Raw genomic sequence first — 13,600 nt, forward strand, 5'->3', positions numbered from 1 at the left:
AAACTCATTGGCTACAATTTGTAAATTGCCATATGTGCCGTATGGTAATTAGAAATTATTTAGTGAATATTTGTCGATTCGTTGAATATCTGCTTAAATTTCTCGTTCAAGTAATGTCCATCACTTTGAATAATACATTTAAAGACTAGAATTACGCAAGCTGCCACAAGGGATTTTTAAATGTTCGGTAGAAATCAAGAATGACCACTTCGTAGGTAAACCCATATCTTTTCTTTAGAAAAGCGAAAAGCTTGGAACATGACACACCTTCATTTACTGTAAGCTCAGCTACTGAATCTTGTCAGTCGATGCCACAAACTGCGTCCTCGTCGGAAGTGGCAGAGAAGTCATTTTCATCGGATGCTTCGCAGCCGTTGTCGGCATCCAAAATAGCGCCGTACGCGATGCCTTCGAGCGCGTTTTATATGCAGCTCTACTTAAAGCTAGACTGAATAATCTCCAGACTGACATTATGGCGCGCTTGACGAAGTAACTCCGTTAGCTTGATACCATTTCTAGTTTTGTTCACGAACATAATTCGATGGCTCATTTTGGGCGACGTTTTTAAAAAAAGATTGACCTGTACTGCAGTAAATACAGTATGTGCCCAAACCATAGCGAAGATGTCACCGCATATTTTGGATCATGTTACTGAAAAGTCAGCGCCAGCTGCTGCCGACTCTCTTAAGATTGCTTATTCAAACAGCATGTCAATTTCTCGAGTATGTGGCACTGTAGGTTCATCTTTACATTTTCGGAAGACGTGCAACGAGACGAATACTTTGAGAAGCCAGCAAAGTAGACGTTAATGTATAAGAACATCTGATCAATACAGCAAGATTATGACAATTTAAAGGGTAATGTTGCTATTACGTAGCAACTAACACGCATAAACGACTACAGCCGGACTTAATCAGACCCGCCTTAAGTCCCCTGACCCTTCATCACTTGAGGAGCCAAAGGTGCCAGTTGAGTTAGGTGTTTTAATAATTGTTCTATAATGTGGCCTTATGGGAACCTCATAGCAACAATGCCCATCTTTTTTGAAAGTGGCAACTGCTTCAATATATTTCTGAGTCTATACGCGCGTCCCGAACTTGTTGTAGTGATAACAACGCTTCATAAAGCAGCACCTCATTTCACACGACCCTACAGACAGTAGTAATTTTGCGCTTGCTTTGTGGCAACAGATGTACAAAGTGCAAATGAAAGCCTGAACATCAATTCGTTCTTAGATCAAGCCTTGGCATCACATATCCACACTGTATGCTGTCCAGAGCCAGATCATCTTAACATGTTATTGTTTTTTTTAATTTCGTGTCTGAACTTACGAGACATCTATTACAAGTTTTTCAAACTTCCGCTGACTCACGACTACCAACGAAGACCTGTTTTCACGATCCACTTTCTCTTGCTTCCTCGCAGGCGCACTCTATCGCATTGCCAATCTTCTACAACACGAGCGAACCGAGCGAGCTCCGTATCGCCTCCTTCCTCGTCGTCTTGTTCAGCCACCCAGAGCTCTACCTATTGCGTCACATCGCCCGCGAAATGGTCACAGAACCAAGCGACCAGGTGGTGGCCTTCGTCTCGAGCGCATTCCGCTCCCTGGCCAAGTCCAAGTACCCCTGCCATAAAGAACTGTGAGTCACTCGCCGGATAAACTATAGTTCATGCGTTTAGAACTGATGAAATTTGAACACGTCGTCAGTGATTCATAATGCGGTGAAACCGGCATGCAGACATGGCCGATAAGTAGAACAAGAACAACAAAAGGAGGAGGTGTTCATTTACAGGCCTGCTCTTCCGTACCACTAGTTCGTGCATCTAGGCTAGCCGACATGTGTAAATTCCATTTGTGTAACGCATATCGGTCACACTTTCAAGTCACAAATGCCAGCTCATAGATACATTTTGGAAAGTAACTATCCTGTTTTGAAACTTGATGGACCAGTGAGAAACTTTAAAACATATTGAGGACCACGCAGCGATCGACGAGCTGGGGTATGATACATATGAGGTTAAGCTTCAGGAAGACTCAGGTGGATTTCGGATAAAACGTGAATAATCCATCTAGTTCACATTACAGTCAAAGGTAGCCCTTGAAGAGGGCAGAGACAAAGGCCGTGTGCTGCTGGATAGACCACTGAGATTGGAGTCTGGAAATAAAGCAGCTCTAAACCTCCACCTTGTAGTGGTCCTCAGACCATGTTATCATGAACATTATGACGATGAATTAAGTATAGCACTAGGTATTCAGAGGTTCTGCCCAAAAGACTTTATTATTGTAACATTTTTTTTCTACCAGAAAACACTGAATTATGCTGCAGCGGATATAACAGACGACTAGGGGCGTCTGAATATTTTAAAATTTTTGAGTACCAATAGAATATTGTACATTTATTATTCTTATTCGTACCAACTATTCAAAAATTCTCCACAATTTTATATAATACGAATATCGAAAAAACTGTAGCCTATATTGCTTGCCGCCCAGGAGGGGACGCGATTCGTTATGCATGTTTATATTTATTCCGCGCACCTAACCCTAATTTTGAGCAACTTAGCACGTTACCGTGAGTCTGCGGAATTAGGTGCGTAGTGAAAGCTCCGCCACCAGATGACAAGCAGTGCGCCAAAGCCACCACCTTAGTTTCAGGGGGCACGGGTATAGCTACAATGGCCTAATCAACAACAGCGATTTCCATATTTAAGAGCCTGCAAATATGATGGTCAGGGTGAGTGCCCGCAGGGCATCTCGACCGTATCTCGACCGTCAATGCAGCGGATCGTGTTCCTCTTCATATCATTTTATTTTAGCACAGAGCGATAGGCGATACAGTGCTGCAATGATAGTCTGAGGGCAGCCCTGGAGGTATGCATATCACGACACTTGCGCGAATTGCACAAAAAACACAGCTTATACCTCGCATAAGGCTCGGTACTACCTGCGCTCATGAGCTTATTGCATCACCAAAAATGCGATTATTAAAAGCAGGTACAGTATGCCATGCCTCCTAGTTCACGGGCATTTGATTATGTATAATCTTGGACAGGTTGGCGAGACAAGACAGTGGGAATAACTCAGTTCTTCGGATGAAGAAAGAGTTTAAAAATTCGTACTGTTAAGATTTATTAGTCTATTAGCCTAGTTATAACCGTTGGCGACGTACTTGCGACTTCTTGTAGTGAACTAACTTACTAATCAACACGTCTGTATATCATTGTTTGACATCCGATTCAACATTCGAAGGTAAATACTCATCATCGATTCGATTCGTATTCAAGAAATTGGTATTCGCACACCCCAACACACCTCATTCTGGTGAAACTGCTCTGCGTCTACTTCATCTTGATCACTGCGTTCGTCACATGGTGCGATTTATTTTATGGTCTTTTATTGATTTTTGACTTCTTGTCCTGAAGGTTTAACTGTATCAGCGATAGTATCCTGATTCTACGGCCACGTTTTCACAGGTGACCGTACAGCAAACGTCGATGCATACCTGTGTTACTGAAACACTCACACTCAGGACACTCCTAAAAATTTAGCTTTCAGATAAGATCACACACTCGCGCGTTGCATGTATAAACTCATTAATGACTCCCCGCAAAAAAAACAAGACACGCTCAATTCAGTATTTTCTTCACTTCTTTTCCGCAGTGCCCAGCAGATGCGCTACGTGCTGCCAGAATGGGATCATGACACAAGATTCAGGAGGCCAATCGACAAGGCTTCGTCTCACCTCATCATCTCTTCCACATACAGCCGTAAGCTTGCTCCAACATGTCTAAAAGCTGTTCTTTTCTGTAGAACCTCTGACAATTTCGATAGCTGAGTTCGTGCTCCTATTCCACAATTGGTACTACCGTGTTCCCCTTGAAAGACTGCTGTCGAGCTTCTATGAGGGTGGCGATAAGGGCTTGTTGGTCGGTCGTCATTGAAAGGTATCTGCATAGCGCAACAAAACAAGGACCCAAGAAGAAACGAAGACGAAGACAAGCGCTAACTATCAACAACGAAAACTTACTTCCGTGTTGATATCATCGCTGCGCACGTGGTTGTTTGGGGGTATAAGTATGACCGATCCCGGAAGTAAATTTTCGTTGTTGATAGTTGGCGCTTGTCTTCGCCTTGGTTTGTTCTTGTGTCCTTGTTTTGTTGCGCTATACAGATACCTTTCAATGATTCTGCACCCAACCTCCTCGGACAAAGAATCTACAGCTCTCGCGCAAAGAGGGTCTGGCGCATTTGTACTTAGTGACATGAGGCACGCGCACATTATGAGCAAGAAAAGGGCAACCACTGTCAAAAGCCCGGGAGGCTTCGCAAAGCAAGCGTCGGTTGAATAACCTTTAATAATACCTACTTATAACGAGACAATGAACAAAACGAGAACAAGGTGAAAGCAGGAGCCAACGTTTCGACATGTAGACTTGTCTTCATCAAGGCCTCAAGACAAGTCAAGACAAGTGCACTTGTCGAAACCTTGGCTCCTGCTTTCACCTTGTTCTGGTTTTGCTCATCGTCTTGAACTTCCATCTCCCGCCTTCCCCGTGTTTTCCTTGTACGTAGAACGAGTTCTTTATCATCGACTAATCATTTCACAGTATAGCCTGACGGCAAATACGATTTCCGCATGGGCAACCACCTTCTTTCCTTTTTTTTCCTTCAGCTTTAAGAAGCATTGCTTTCATTTCTTTTTTTTTGCTCATTCAATAAGCAAGAGCGTATTCATCAAATGATCAACAAATAACCGCGGCGAAGAAGTCTTTCCGTGTCATGATTTAGTCGCCTACAGGACCGACATATCGGGACTGAGACACTTCCATTTTTTGATGCAGCCAAGTACGACTACGGTGGCATGACGTCCTCGGTGATGATCCGCTCGCACGACAGCTACCTGCCCCGTAACATGTACATCATGCTAAGGGACTACAAGGCTGGCCACAACTTCGACACGCTCACCCTTGAGTTTGAGAGCTGGGGCATGGACAAGACCTTCAATCACCTCCTGGGTCCACAGCCCGGATCCACGAAGAACCTTTGGAACTTCATGGGCCGCCGTCGCATCCCGCGTGATGCATCGGCTAAAGAACTAAAGGAGATCGAGGATTCGGTGAGTGTGTTTAAGCCAGTGACAAACTGAGTATTGATGGGACAAGTCTTGCATATATGAAGTGCCTAATGAAAAGCTGATGGAATATTGTATTGGCAGCTTCGGCGTGTTGTGAGAGTGCTACGAAGGTATTGAAGGCTTTAGGGTTGTATAAATATGATGCGCGTCTCTTGTAGCGACAATCGGACTTCATGATCGCCTGTTCGCCTGTTCGGTAGCCCCTTCGGCTGCGCTTACGGTAATGCTGAGTTGCTCTCTAACATGACACTTGATCACTGCGAGGAAACGCTGAAACGTCAAAAATTTGTCGCGTTTTGGGACCTGCAGTTGTCGTCACGGTAAACATTTGTAGCGTATGAAAGAAATTATCGTATTGCAATATTTCATCCTGTCGTTGCAACGGATGCAATTTTGTACCAACGAGAGCAATTTCTGTATTTAGGAGTAAATTTTAGGTGTTGCGACAGGGTCAATTTTGTCGCGACTACAAAAAATTTCTTCGTTTCGAAAATACCAATAGCTAATGACTTCTTTTTGTGACACGAATATTAATTACCGTGCTGTTATCAATTGCTAATTCTAACAGATACCCACTTATGAAGGCAGTCGGTGTTCATTGCATGTTTCCTTATATATATACCAATTAACAATCCCGGTTGACATGCGTTTGTAAAATTGCACTCAAATGCATTATGTTCGCGCTTATAATTTTCCCCGAGAAGCGTTACTCTAGATGCGGAATAACATAATATTTTGTTTTAGCTTGGTTCACACGAATGGTAAAGAACGCCATTGTAAATTCACTATATTGTGTTCATTATTGGGCAGACGAAGACATGGTACGCATGTTGTTGGTTCGTTTAGTTTGCGCCCAGCAAATTCAACAGCTACACTACAAGTTCAGTTTTGGGTAGCTACCTTTCGTCCCTTCAGACCTCGCTTGAAGTATGACCTGGTTCAGGATTTTGGCAGACGATTTGAAATCATTAGCAAATACTTCTAGACATTAGTGTGGTCAATCGTGTATATTTGCCTAATCATTCACTTCTGACAAAGTTTACGCGTGAATAACAGTGTGCGATAACAGATTTTCTGCTCGATTTTGGTAACTTGTTTCGTACTAATGGATGAGGACAGAATACAGACGCTGACTATGCTGGAGTATATGTATGAAATAGCCAGAAATGTGCGAGCTCCCACTCTACTCGTGTCATCACCCTCTTCGCTCAGTTAAAGGTGGGTTTTATTGTCTTCTCTGCAATGCGCAGCTGCACATCGCGGACCGAGAGTACGACCCGATGTACGCACGTCTCAGCCTGTCCATCTTCGGAAAGACCGTCGACACTTACAGCATCGACGAGAACATCTTGGCCACATTTCAACAGAGAGGTTGGCAGTTTCACTATCAAGTTGCAATATGCGACAGTGTGCACGTGAGACGTGAATTGGTTTCTATTGTGCCCTCAAAGAAAAGTTAGCGTCTTTATGGGCTGTTCTAGTCAGAAAAAAAATACATTTATCTATCTATCCTACATGCCTTTCTTGTCTTTGATGCTGCGCACTCAATAAATTCAAGTCGCGAACGACATTCACGTTATCAGCGTGACGTAGCATTCTTGACAGCAATAGCAGCCCAAGAGCGCGCTTTCTTTTCAAGAAATGAAACGCAAGCAGAAAAGACGACGGTTACTAATTGGGAACATAATATGATCCAAAGTGCGCAAATAATTTTATACTGTATTAGCTAATGATAATGATCTGGAGTAGCAGTTAAAACCAAAATACGCAAAATAGTTTACCATAAAGAAACCTTCAGAAGGTAGGTTGCAGTAGCACTGAACAGCTACGTTTAGGCACGCACCACCTTACATGATCGTAGTGGAAGCTGGGCTTGTCCAATAAATTCTTTCCCACCTCTGACTCGTGTACTCGCAACACTCGTAGACCACTTCGTTTGAAACGTGCGCCTCTTAGGTTCATCTAATCAATACTAAGAAAGCAGAGCGCGAAATGTGGGCCATTAGGCTGTATTTAGTGCGATATTCGGTGAGCAGCTACAATACATGTAATACGTGTGGCATGCTAATGGTGCACATCTGAGCTATACTTGTGAGATAGTGAACTGGAGGGTTAGACAGCTTGATGAGGTGAGAAGTTTACCAGGATATGGGTAAGCTCGATTGAAGCTAATCAGTGATGACTGGAGATCGCTGGGAGGTATGCCTTCAAAAGATCCCATTAGGCTGCTACTAATTATTACTCTAACAGTAAAACATGGCTTTATGCGTTATTAACAGTTACTGTTGTCATTCCAACGGAGACGCTCGTGCGACCTCATATTTTCTGGTTTGTTTGGCTGACAGCGGAAACCACGGACGGGAATATTTATGCAGTCCACGATATTGCGTCTATGCACATAGTCTCTTATTACGAGTACGGGTATGTGTATGATAACGCTGTCCGCGGCTACTACCACAGAATGAAAACGCATAAAGTTTGTATTTCGCCGCCTTTAGCAATCACCATATCTTCCAGACTACATTACACACCTTGTGTACATCCCTCGGATAGTGAGTATTGACTTAAAAGTAATTGTAATACACTTATAGATTGACCTTGTGGTTACCAAGTCAAATCGCCTTGCGTGTAAAACGGTAATGGCAAAAACATAACCAGCAGCACATTTGAAGTGTCATTTGTATTTTCTTCAATATATTCTCGCAAGTACGAATCGGGCTGAATAAATGGACAAGCGCTTTTTCTAGAAAGAATCAAGTCTCGCGAGCTATGTTTTTCAATATCGGTAAGGCAACCAACGGGAGTCCCAAAGCCTCGTGCCCGTTAACCAACGATGAGGACAAACCAATCCACACGCATGATGTTGGGACACGCCATGATAGTGAGAATTTCCTCAGCATAGGAGGTTAGAATGTGCGACGTTCGAAATCACAATTTGCTTAACTCGGCACCTATAAACGACATATAGGACATTATTTCAGCACTTAAACGCCTGTAGTACTCCAACCATAATACGGGAAATGCGTTACTCAGCAGGAGAATGATATATCATTGGGCTAACTTGTTCGTCCTCTTGCGGAGGGGGTGGGGAGGCGTCTTTCCTGTCCAGTCTGTGTCTTTCGGTACCACATCTGCACTCTCTTTTCTAAGAAATATAGTACAGCATACTCGGAAATAGTAAGTTGATGGCGGTACAACGGTTTAATCTAATACCTACCATGTTACTCCTCACTGTATTATGCTCCTTCAGATAAACCAGAAGAGGCCGTTCAGAAGTTGCTGGGCGCCGAAGTCCGCAAGAAGTACTTTTACTTGACTAAAGACGTGACTGTGATGATGCCGAGCGAGCTGGGCGTGCCAGTCATCTTCGACTTCAAGCAGGCTGAGTTTATCTACGGAAAGCGAGAGAAGATGGGTCTCACTCACGGCGACAACGCAGAGATCAACTTGGACATCAAGCGCCACTACCTGTAAGTGCACTTCTGCTGTTAATCCCTAAGGAGCGGTTTTGATTCCGCGTCAAGACAAGTGCAGAATTCGTAAACGTTTTTGACCCTGCAACGCACTCTGTGTGATAATACACCCGTAAATAACTGTGACATTCCGTTGTGAGAAAGCCGTATTAAAGGCGCTAAGCAACGCGCCCCTCCGAACTCATGGCTAAGTTTCTGTCCATTAAAATCATTAGTCGGCTCATGTGCCATAGACATACAAGATCTCTTCATTTAGCACATGCACCACCGTTGGCTGGTTTTAAGGCGATTATCATTGCTCAAATGCTTCACACACTTTTCGTTGTCTACCCGTCTGTGGGTTAGTCTATCCAATGGTTTTCCCGCCGACCTGGTTCACTGAGTAGTTCATGGTCTGATTGGTCGAGAATCAGGTGGCTGTGGCGAGGTAACCGGTCTCGAAAACAACTATTCTACTGGCTTGGGTCACTGATTATGTGCCATCGGGTATGCGGCAGGCTTCATTTACACACATTAAAAAATAATAATTGAAAATGTTTGCGGTGCGTGACGGAATGTATTTAGGCAATCCTGTCTTATTGCGTATTCGCACATGTGCACAACGAGGATATTGTGGTTGTGCCGCTAGATGGTGCACCATACCCAGAGACAAGCGCGTGAGAGGAACCCGGCTGCATACACACCTTTGCAAAACGCTTCTCTGCGACGGAAATATTGACGCGTGAACTCGTTTATCTTTTACGGGTGAGCGCTTTTACCGTCTAAGAAATTTTATCGCTCAGCGCAGGATGCGCCTGCATTATCGGAAGTTTCTAGAATGTTATCGATGCTTCTATCCGCTGTCTGTTGTCGCCGAACCTTGTGTAATTCCATTGCATGTATGCGCGACGCGAATAGTGTAGAACTTTGTGGAAGGCAGGCGGGTCCCAGAGATTACTCTGGAATATTCTACCACTGATGTATAAAAGCCGACGCGCTCGACCAGCTGATCAGATTTTGACGATCGCCGACTGTGTTCGCCGCTGTCGCCGTTCTTTAAGTATAGCCTGTTCTTGTGGGCACAGGTTCGCTTAATAAAAGTTAGTTTCGTCTTCCACAGTATTGCTACTGTGTACTTTATACGTCACTACCCCGTAACAGTATTGTGCGTGGCTAGGTTGCTTCAGCGCTAATCGCCTTATCGTCGACACTCATGGAGAGATAGGCACTCCCACAATTTTCACTAGAAATGCTTAGCATATATGCGAGCCGTAAGCTGAGTATGTCAGGTCTCAGTTGAATCTTGTGCCCAAGGATTGCGGGTATATACCGGTTTGGAAATTTGGGGAAACACCGAATGTATCACAGAGCCGCGATATTTCGTGAGGTACCTCGTGAGTACTCGTGGTCACAAGTGAATCGAATATTAAATGGTTGCCGAATGGATTTCGCGGTAAACGTTTCTTCGTGTAGAATTCTCTTATGTTCGGCATAGCTTCCGAATAGCTAATGGCACTTTAGTTGAAAATTTCCGCGGCGTTGCCTCCCATATGTAAAACTAAACCAGCTAAGACACCATTTGGACATTATTTTGCATTACCACACCAGACATTAGTCTCGTCTTAGTGTGTTGCTCTTAGGCGCCCGTTCCTGCGTGGAGCGTCGGCGTCTATCAGCGGCGTAACCGAGCTAGCGAGCGCAGCGAATGAAAGACCGAACACGAACCGCAGCGGGGGAGGAAAGAAGCGGCGAGAGCGAAGTGAGCGCGAAGAAGAAAGCGGAGGAGGAGGGTGCAGCAAAAACATGAGGTAGAAAGCGGAGGAGGAAGGTAGGGCGAAAGCGTGAGAGGAAAAGCACAGCCACACACACTGACGCACACTGCGACGACGATGGCTACGACATGGCGCCAGAGTAGCGTGCGGCGGCTGCTGGGAATCGTGCCCACGTGTCACCCACGCGTTGCATTCTCGCGCTTTCCCGCATAGCAAGGCAGCCGTGCAACCCTTGGTTCCGCTTGAAGCATGCCGCACGAGAGAGACAGATCGCGAAAATAAAACATATAGAGCTGCGCTCAAATAGCGCGTTAGGTAGTTTCGTAATAGTTGGTGATTTCATTTTTTGCACTTCCCTCACCATTCAACAGATACGACGTCGCGACTATCCAGATGTTGGGCTTCGCGCCGGAGTTCGCCAAGCTGGGTATCGGAACTGGCTACAATGCGAGAACCGTCATCTCCTGGCCGCTTGACCTCAAGGCGACCCTGGCGCCGCTCGAGGGCAAGCTCAGCCTGCGCCGACCCCTGCACCTGCCCTGGAACGTTATCAACCACAATTTCCTGCCATTCACGTTCGTCATGCCCTTTGAAATTAACACGGACGCAACACACGCTCTGACTGAGTTCTTCAGGCTGGCGAAGCCTCTCTACCGACCTGAAGAACTGACCCAGGTAAAACATGCACGGAAATAATTTGAAGCGTTAGCATTACTCAGCTCATCGTCAGCCTTGTGTCGTCCGTCGCCTAGCGCTACGCAGACCTTGGCAACGCCCCTGAAGGTGCTTGCATCGGTGCAAGCGCACGCGATGCCGCGTGCGCTTGCACCAATGAAAGAGAGGAGTTCGGTCACGTGATGAAAAGCTTACCCCCCTGAATACCACCACCAGGTGTTGTCCTCCGCGCCTCACGGGCGGCGGAACCCAGCGGCTACGCCCGCAGTATTGTGGAAGTATTGCCACGGCGTGGTCAAGCCCCACCTTTTCCTTCGTGACTAGATGGGTGCACGAGCATTTGCCGCCGCGTCAGATTAGCCTGACAGCGTCTACGGGGACGACGGAGGCTCTCTAAGCGCACTGCAGTGCTCCCGTCTGCGCCTATGCACGCTTAGTGCTCGATCAGCACTCGATCATCGGTGAAAAGCGTAGTAGATTAAACTACTGCGCTATAAGATGTCCTGTACAGTGACTTATCTTGGAGGAAGCAGTACCTCAAGACCCCCAAGCGATTCGGATGGCTCGAGACAGGGGGCAAAGACGGCTAGCCCGCTCCACGGCTAACACTTAAGGTGGGGTTACGAGGGCAGCCATCTTGCGAATAGTTCAGATTACCCCACCAGACGACGCCGCTTCGTAATGATTGAAAAGGGAATGCCCTTTTCGCTGCAGCACTTAAGTGGAATTTGATGACAGGTGATCTGTATTAGTCGAAAAAGCGCCTCTCCCCCTTCGTCCCGCACCCCCCACAAACCTTTTGCGATTACTGCTGCCTGACACGCCAACTGTCGTTTTGTTGCTTCGCGCGGTTTGAATACGAATACAAGTGAACAATAGTATGAGAAATGTTTTCTCACCATGGAAGCTTACTACGGGTCGCTTTTGCAACGCCAGTCGATTAGTGACTACATAGAAATCAACGTAGGACGAAGGAACACGACACAAAAGAAAAGCACGGTCGCCTGTCCGCCTGAGTGTCATCGCGACAATGAGACATGCTCCGCAAAGACCAATGCATCCATGGCCTATGTTGTTCTTTCTCCTTTCCCTTTCTTTGCGGTCATCTTCTTGACCGTCCCGATGCACTGACCCAGCGCCGGTTCTAGGTGGCTTTGACCTACCATGCACAGAAGACAAGGCGTCAGTTTTATTCGTGGTTGTGAGAACAAAATGCAGAGGGGAGTTCTGCTTGCCTCACCATGATGACTGACAGCTAAATCGGTCAGCTGGGATACAGGGTAAATAGTAGGCAGGAGGAAGAGCGATCGAGCAATGAGGGAAAGGGGGACTGTTTACAGTGTTTGAATTATTCCCAAATGATGCGCAAAGTACCGCGATCCCCGTGCTGTCGTCATCAGGTTTTCTAATAGACACGTAGGTACAGCCAGGTGCAAATCCACGACTGCTTCAGAAAGTTGCACAGGCTCTGATGAGCCGCACGGAATGAGGTATTTGCGGCAGTAACTCGACGCACTCTCACATGGCCTGTCCAGAGCTTTCATGTACGGCTCGACTAGCAGTTTCGTCTGGCATGCAGGCGGTGGACACAAGGCCGCAAGGGCACTTTCATCTTCTTTTCGTTATTGCATGCTCTTCTTCCACATGTTGAAAATTTGAAAGTATATCGTCAAAAAACGCGCGTTCTTGTAGAGCAAATTTTGTTTTTTCCGGTTTCTTCTTTTCTTTTGAAGGCTTTATTTTTTGAAGGCAACTTTTTTTTTTTAGATTCAGATCGACAACCTTCAACACTGCTAATCTTGCGATAGAATGGAATGTCACTATCAGAAGATTCTCGACAACTGAAGTTTTCCTTTTTTAACGACGTTTATTTTGGTGCATGTCCAGTTCGACCGCCACTATTTCGACGACACTTTTGGCGTCGGCCTTAACGTCAAGGGACACTTGATCAGCAAGGGCCTGCATCGGGCCGTGCGCGAAGTCTACCACGAGATGTCGTGTCGGGAGCGCTTCTACTACATGGCCGTCAATCCTCACTGGCACCCACGTGACATCAAGATCTACGCCCTCCCTGCTGCTCAAGATGCCACCAAAGAAGTGAGTCAAGAATATTTCTGCATGAGAGACACAAAGACAGAAATGAACATGGGGACCACCGCTGCCTCAGATTTGCAAAGAGAGCGAGACGGCTATCTGCGTAATAATTGCAGGTTTTCAAACAATCGGACAATTTCAACTGCTTTTCCAGCGTAAGGTTCACGCCTTTTTAGGCTACTATTTACCCCTCCAATTTTTGTTCTTGCTTTGCTGTACATGGCAGTTGTGAGATTTGGTAATTGCAGAAAGGATAAAACACTCACGTGCATGACCGGGTCACTGAACACTTTTAAATGCGATGAAAAGAGAAGCCCCAACACAATATACACGAGCAGTGATGACTTTCGCATCAGGGGATCTAGTACATTTGCATAGAGTAAACAGTACCTGAAACACCGAACGCTACGTGATGTTCATCGCTAGCCTTTCAACTGAGAAGTCATCTCAATTTTACGATTTCTTCTGC

General features: G+C 45.7%; 1 protein-coding gene across 1 annotated transcript in view; it reads left to right on the forward strand.

Annotated features, from left to right (window-relative positions):
• Positions 1-13,600, forward strand: part of LOC142560064 (vitellogenin-6-like) — a 42,562-nt gene that overhangs the window by 17,475 nt on the left and 11,487 nt on the right. Inside the window, exons 12-18 of the mRNA XM_075671842.1 lie at positions 1,426-1,643; positions 3,665-3,771; positions 4,846-5,120; positions 6,389-6,509; positions 8,389-8,608; positions 10,734-11,037; positions 12,925-13,134. Of these exons, the coding sequence (XP_075527957.1) occupies positions 1,426-1,643; positions 3,665-3,771; positions 4,846-5,120; positions 6,389-6,509; positions 8,389-8,608; positions 10,734-11,037; positions 12,925-13,134 (1,455 nt within the window). The remainder of the gene's footprint in view (positions 1-1,425; positions 1,644-3,664; positions 3,772-4,845; positions 5,121-6,388; positions 6,510-8,388; positions 8,609-10,733; positions 11,038-12,924; positions 13,135-13,600) is intronic.

Source organism: Dermacentor variabilis, chromosome 10, assembly GCF_050947875.1.
Source record: "Dermacentor variabilis isolate Ectoservices chromosome 10, ASM5094787v1, whole genome shotgun sequence".
Classification (NCBI taxonomy): Eukaryota; Metazoa; Arthropoda; class Arachnida; order Ixodida; family Ixodidae; genus Dermacentor; species Dermacentor variabilis.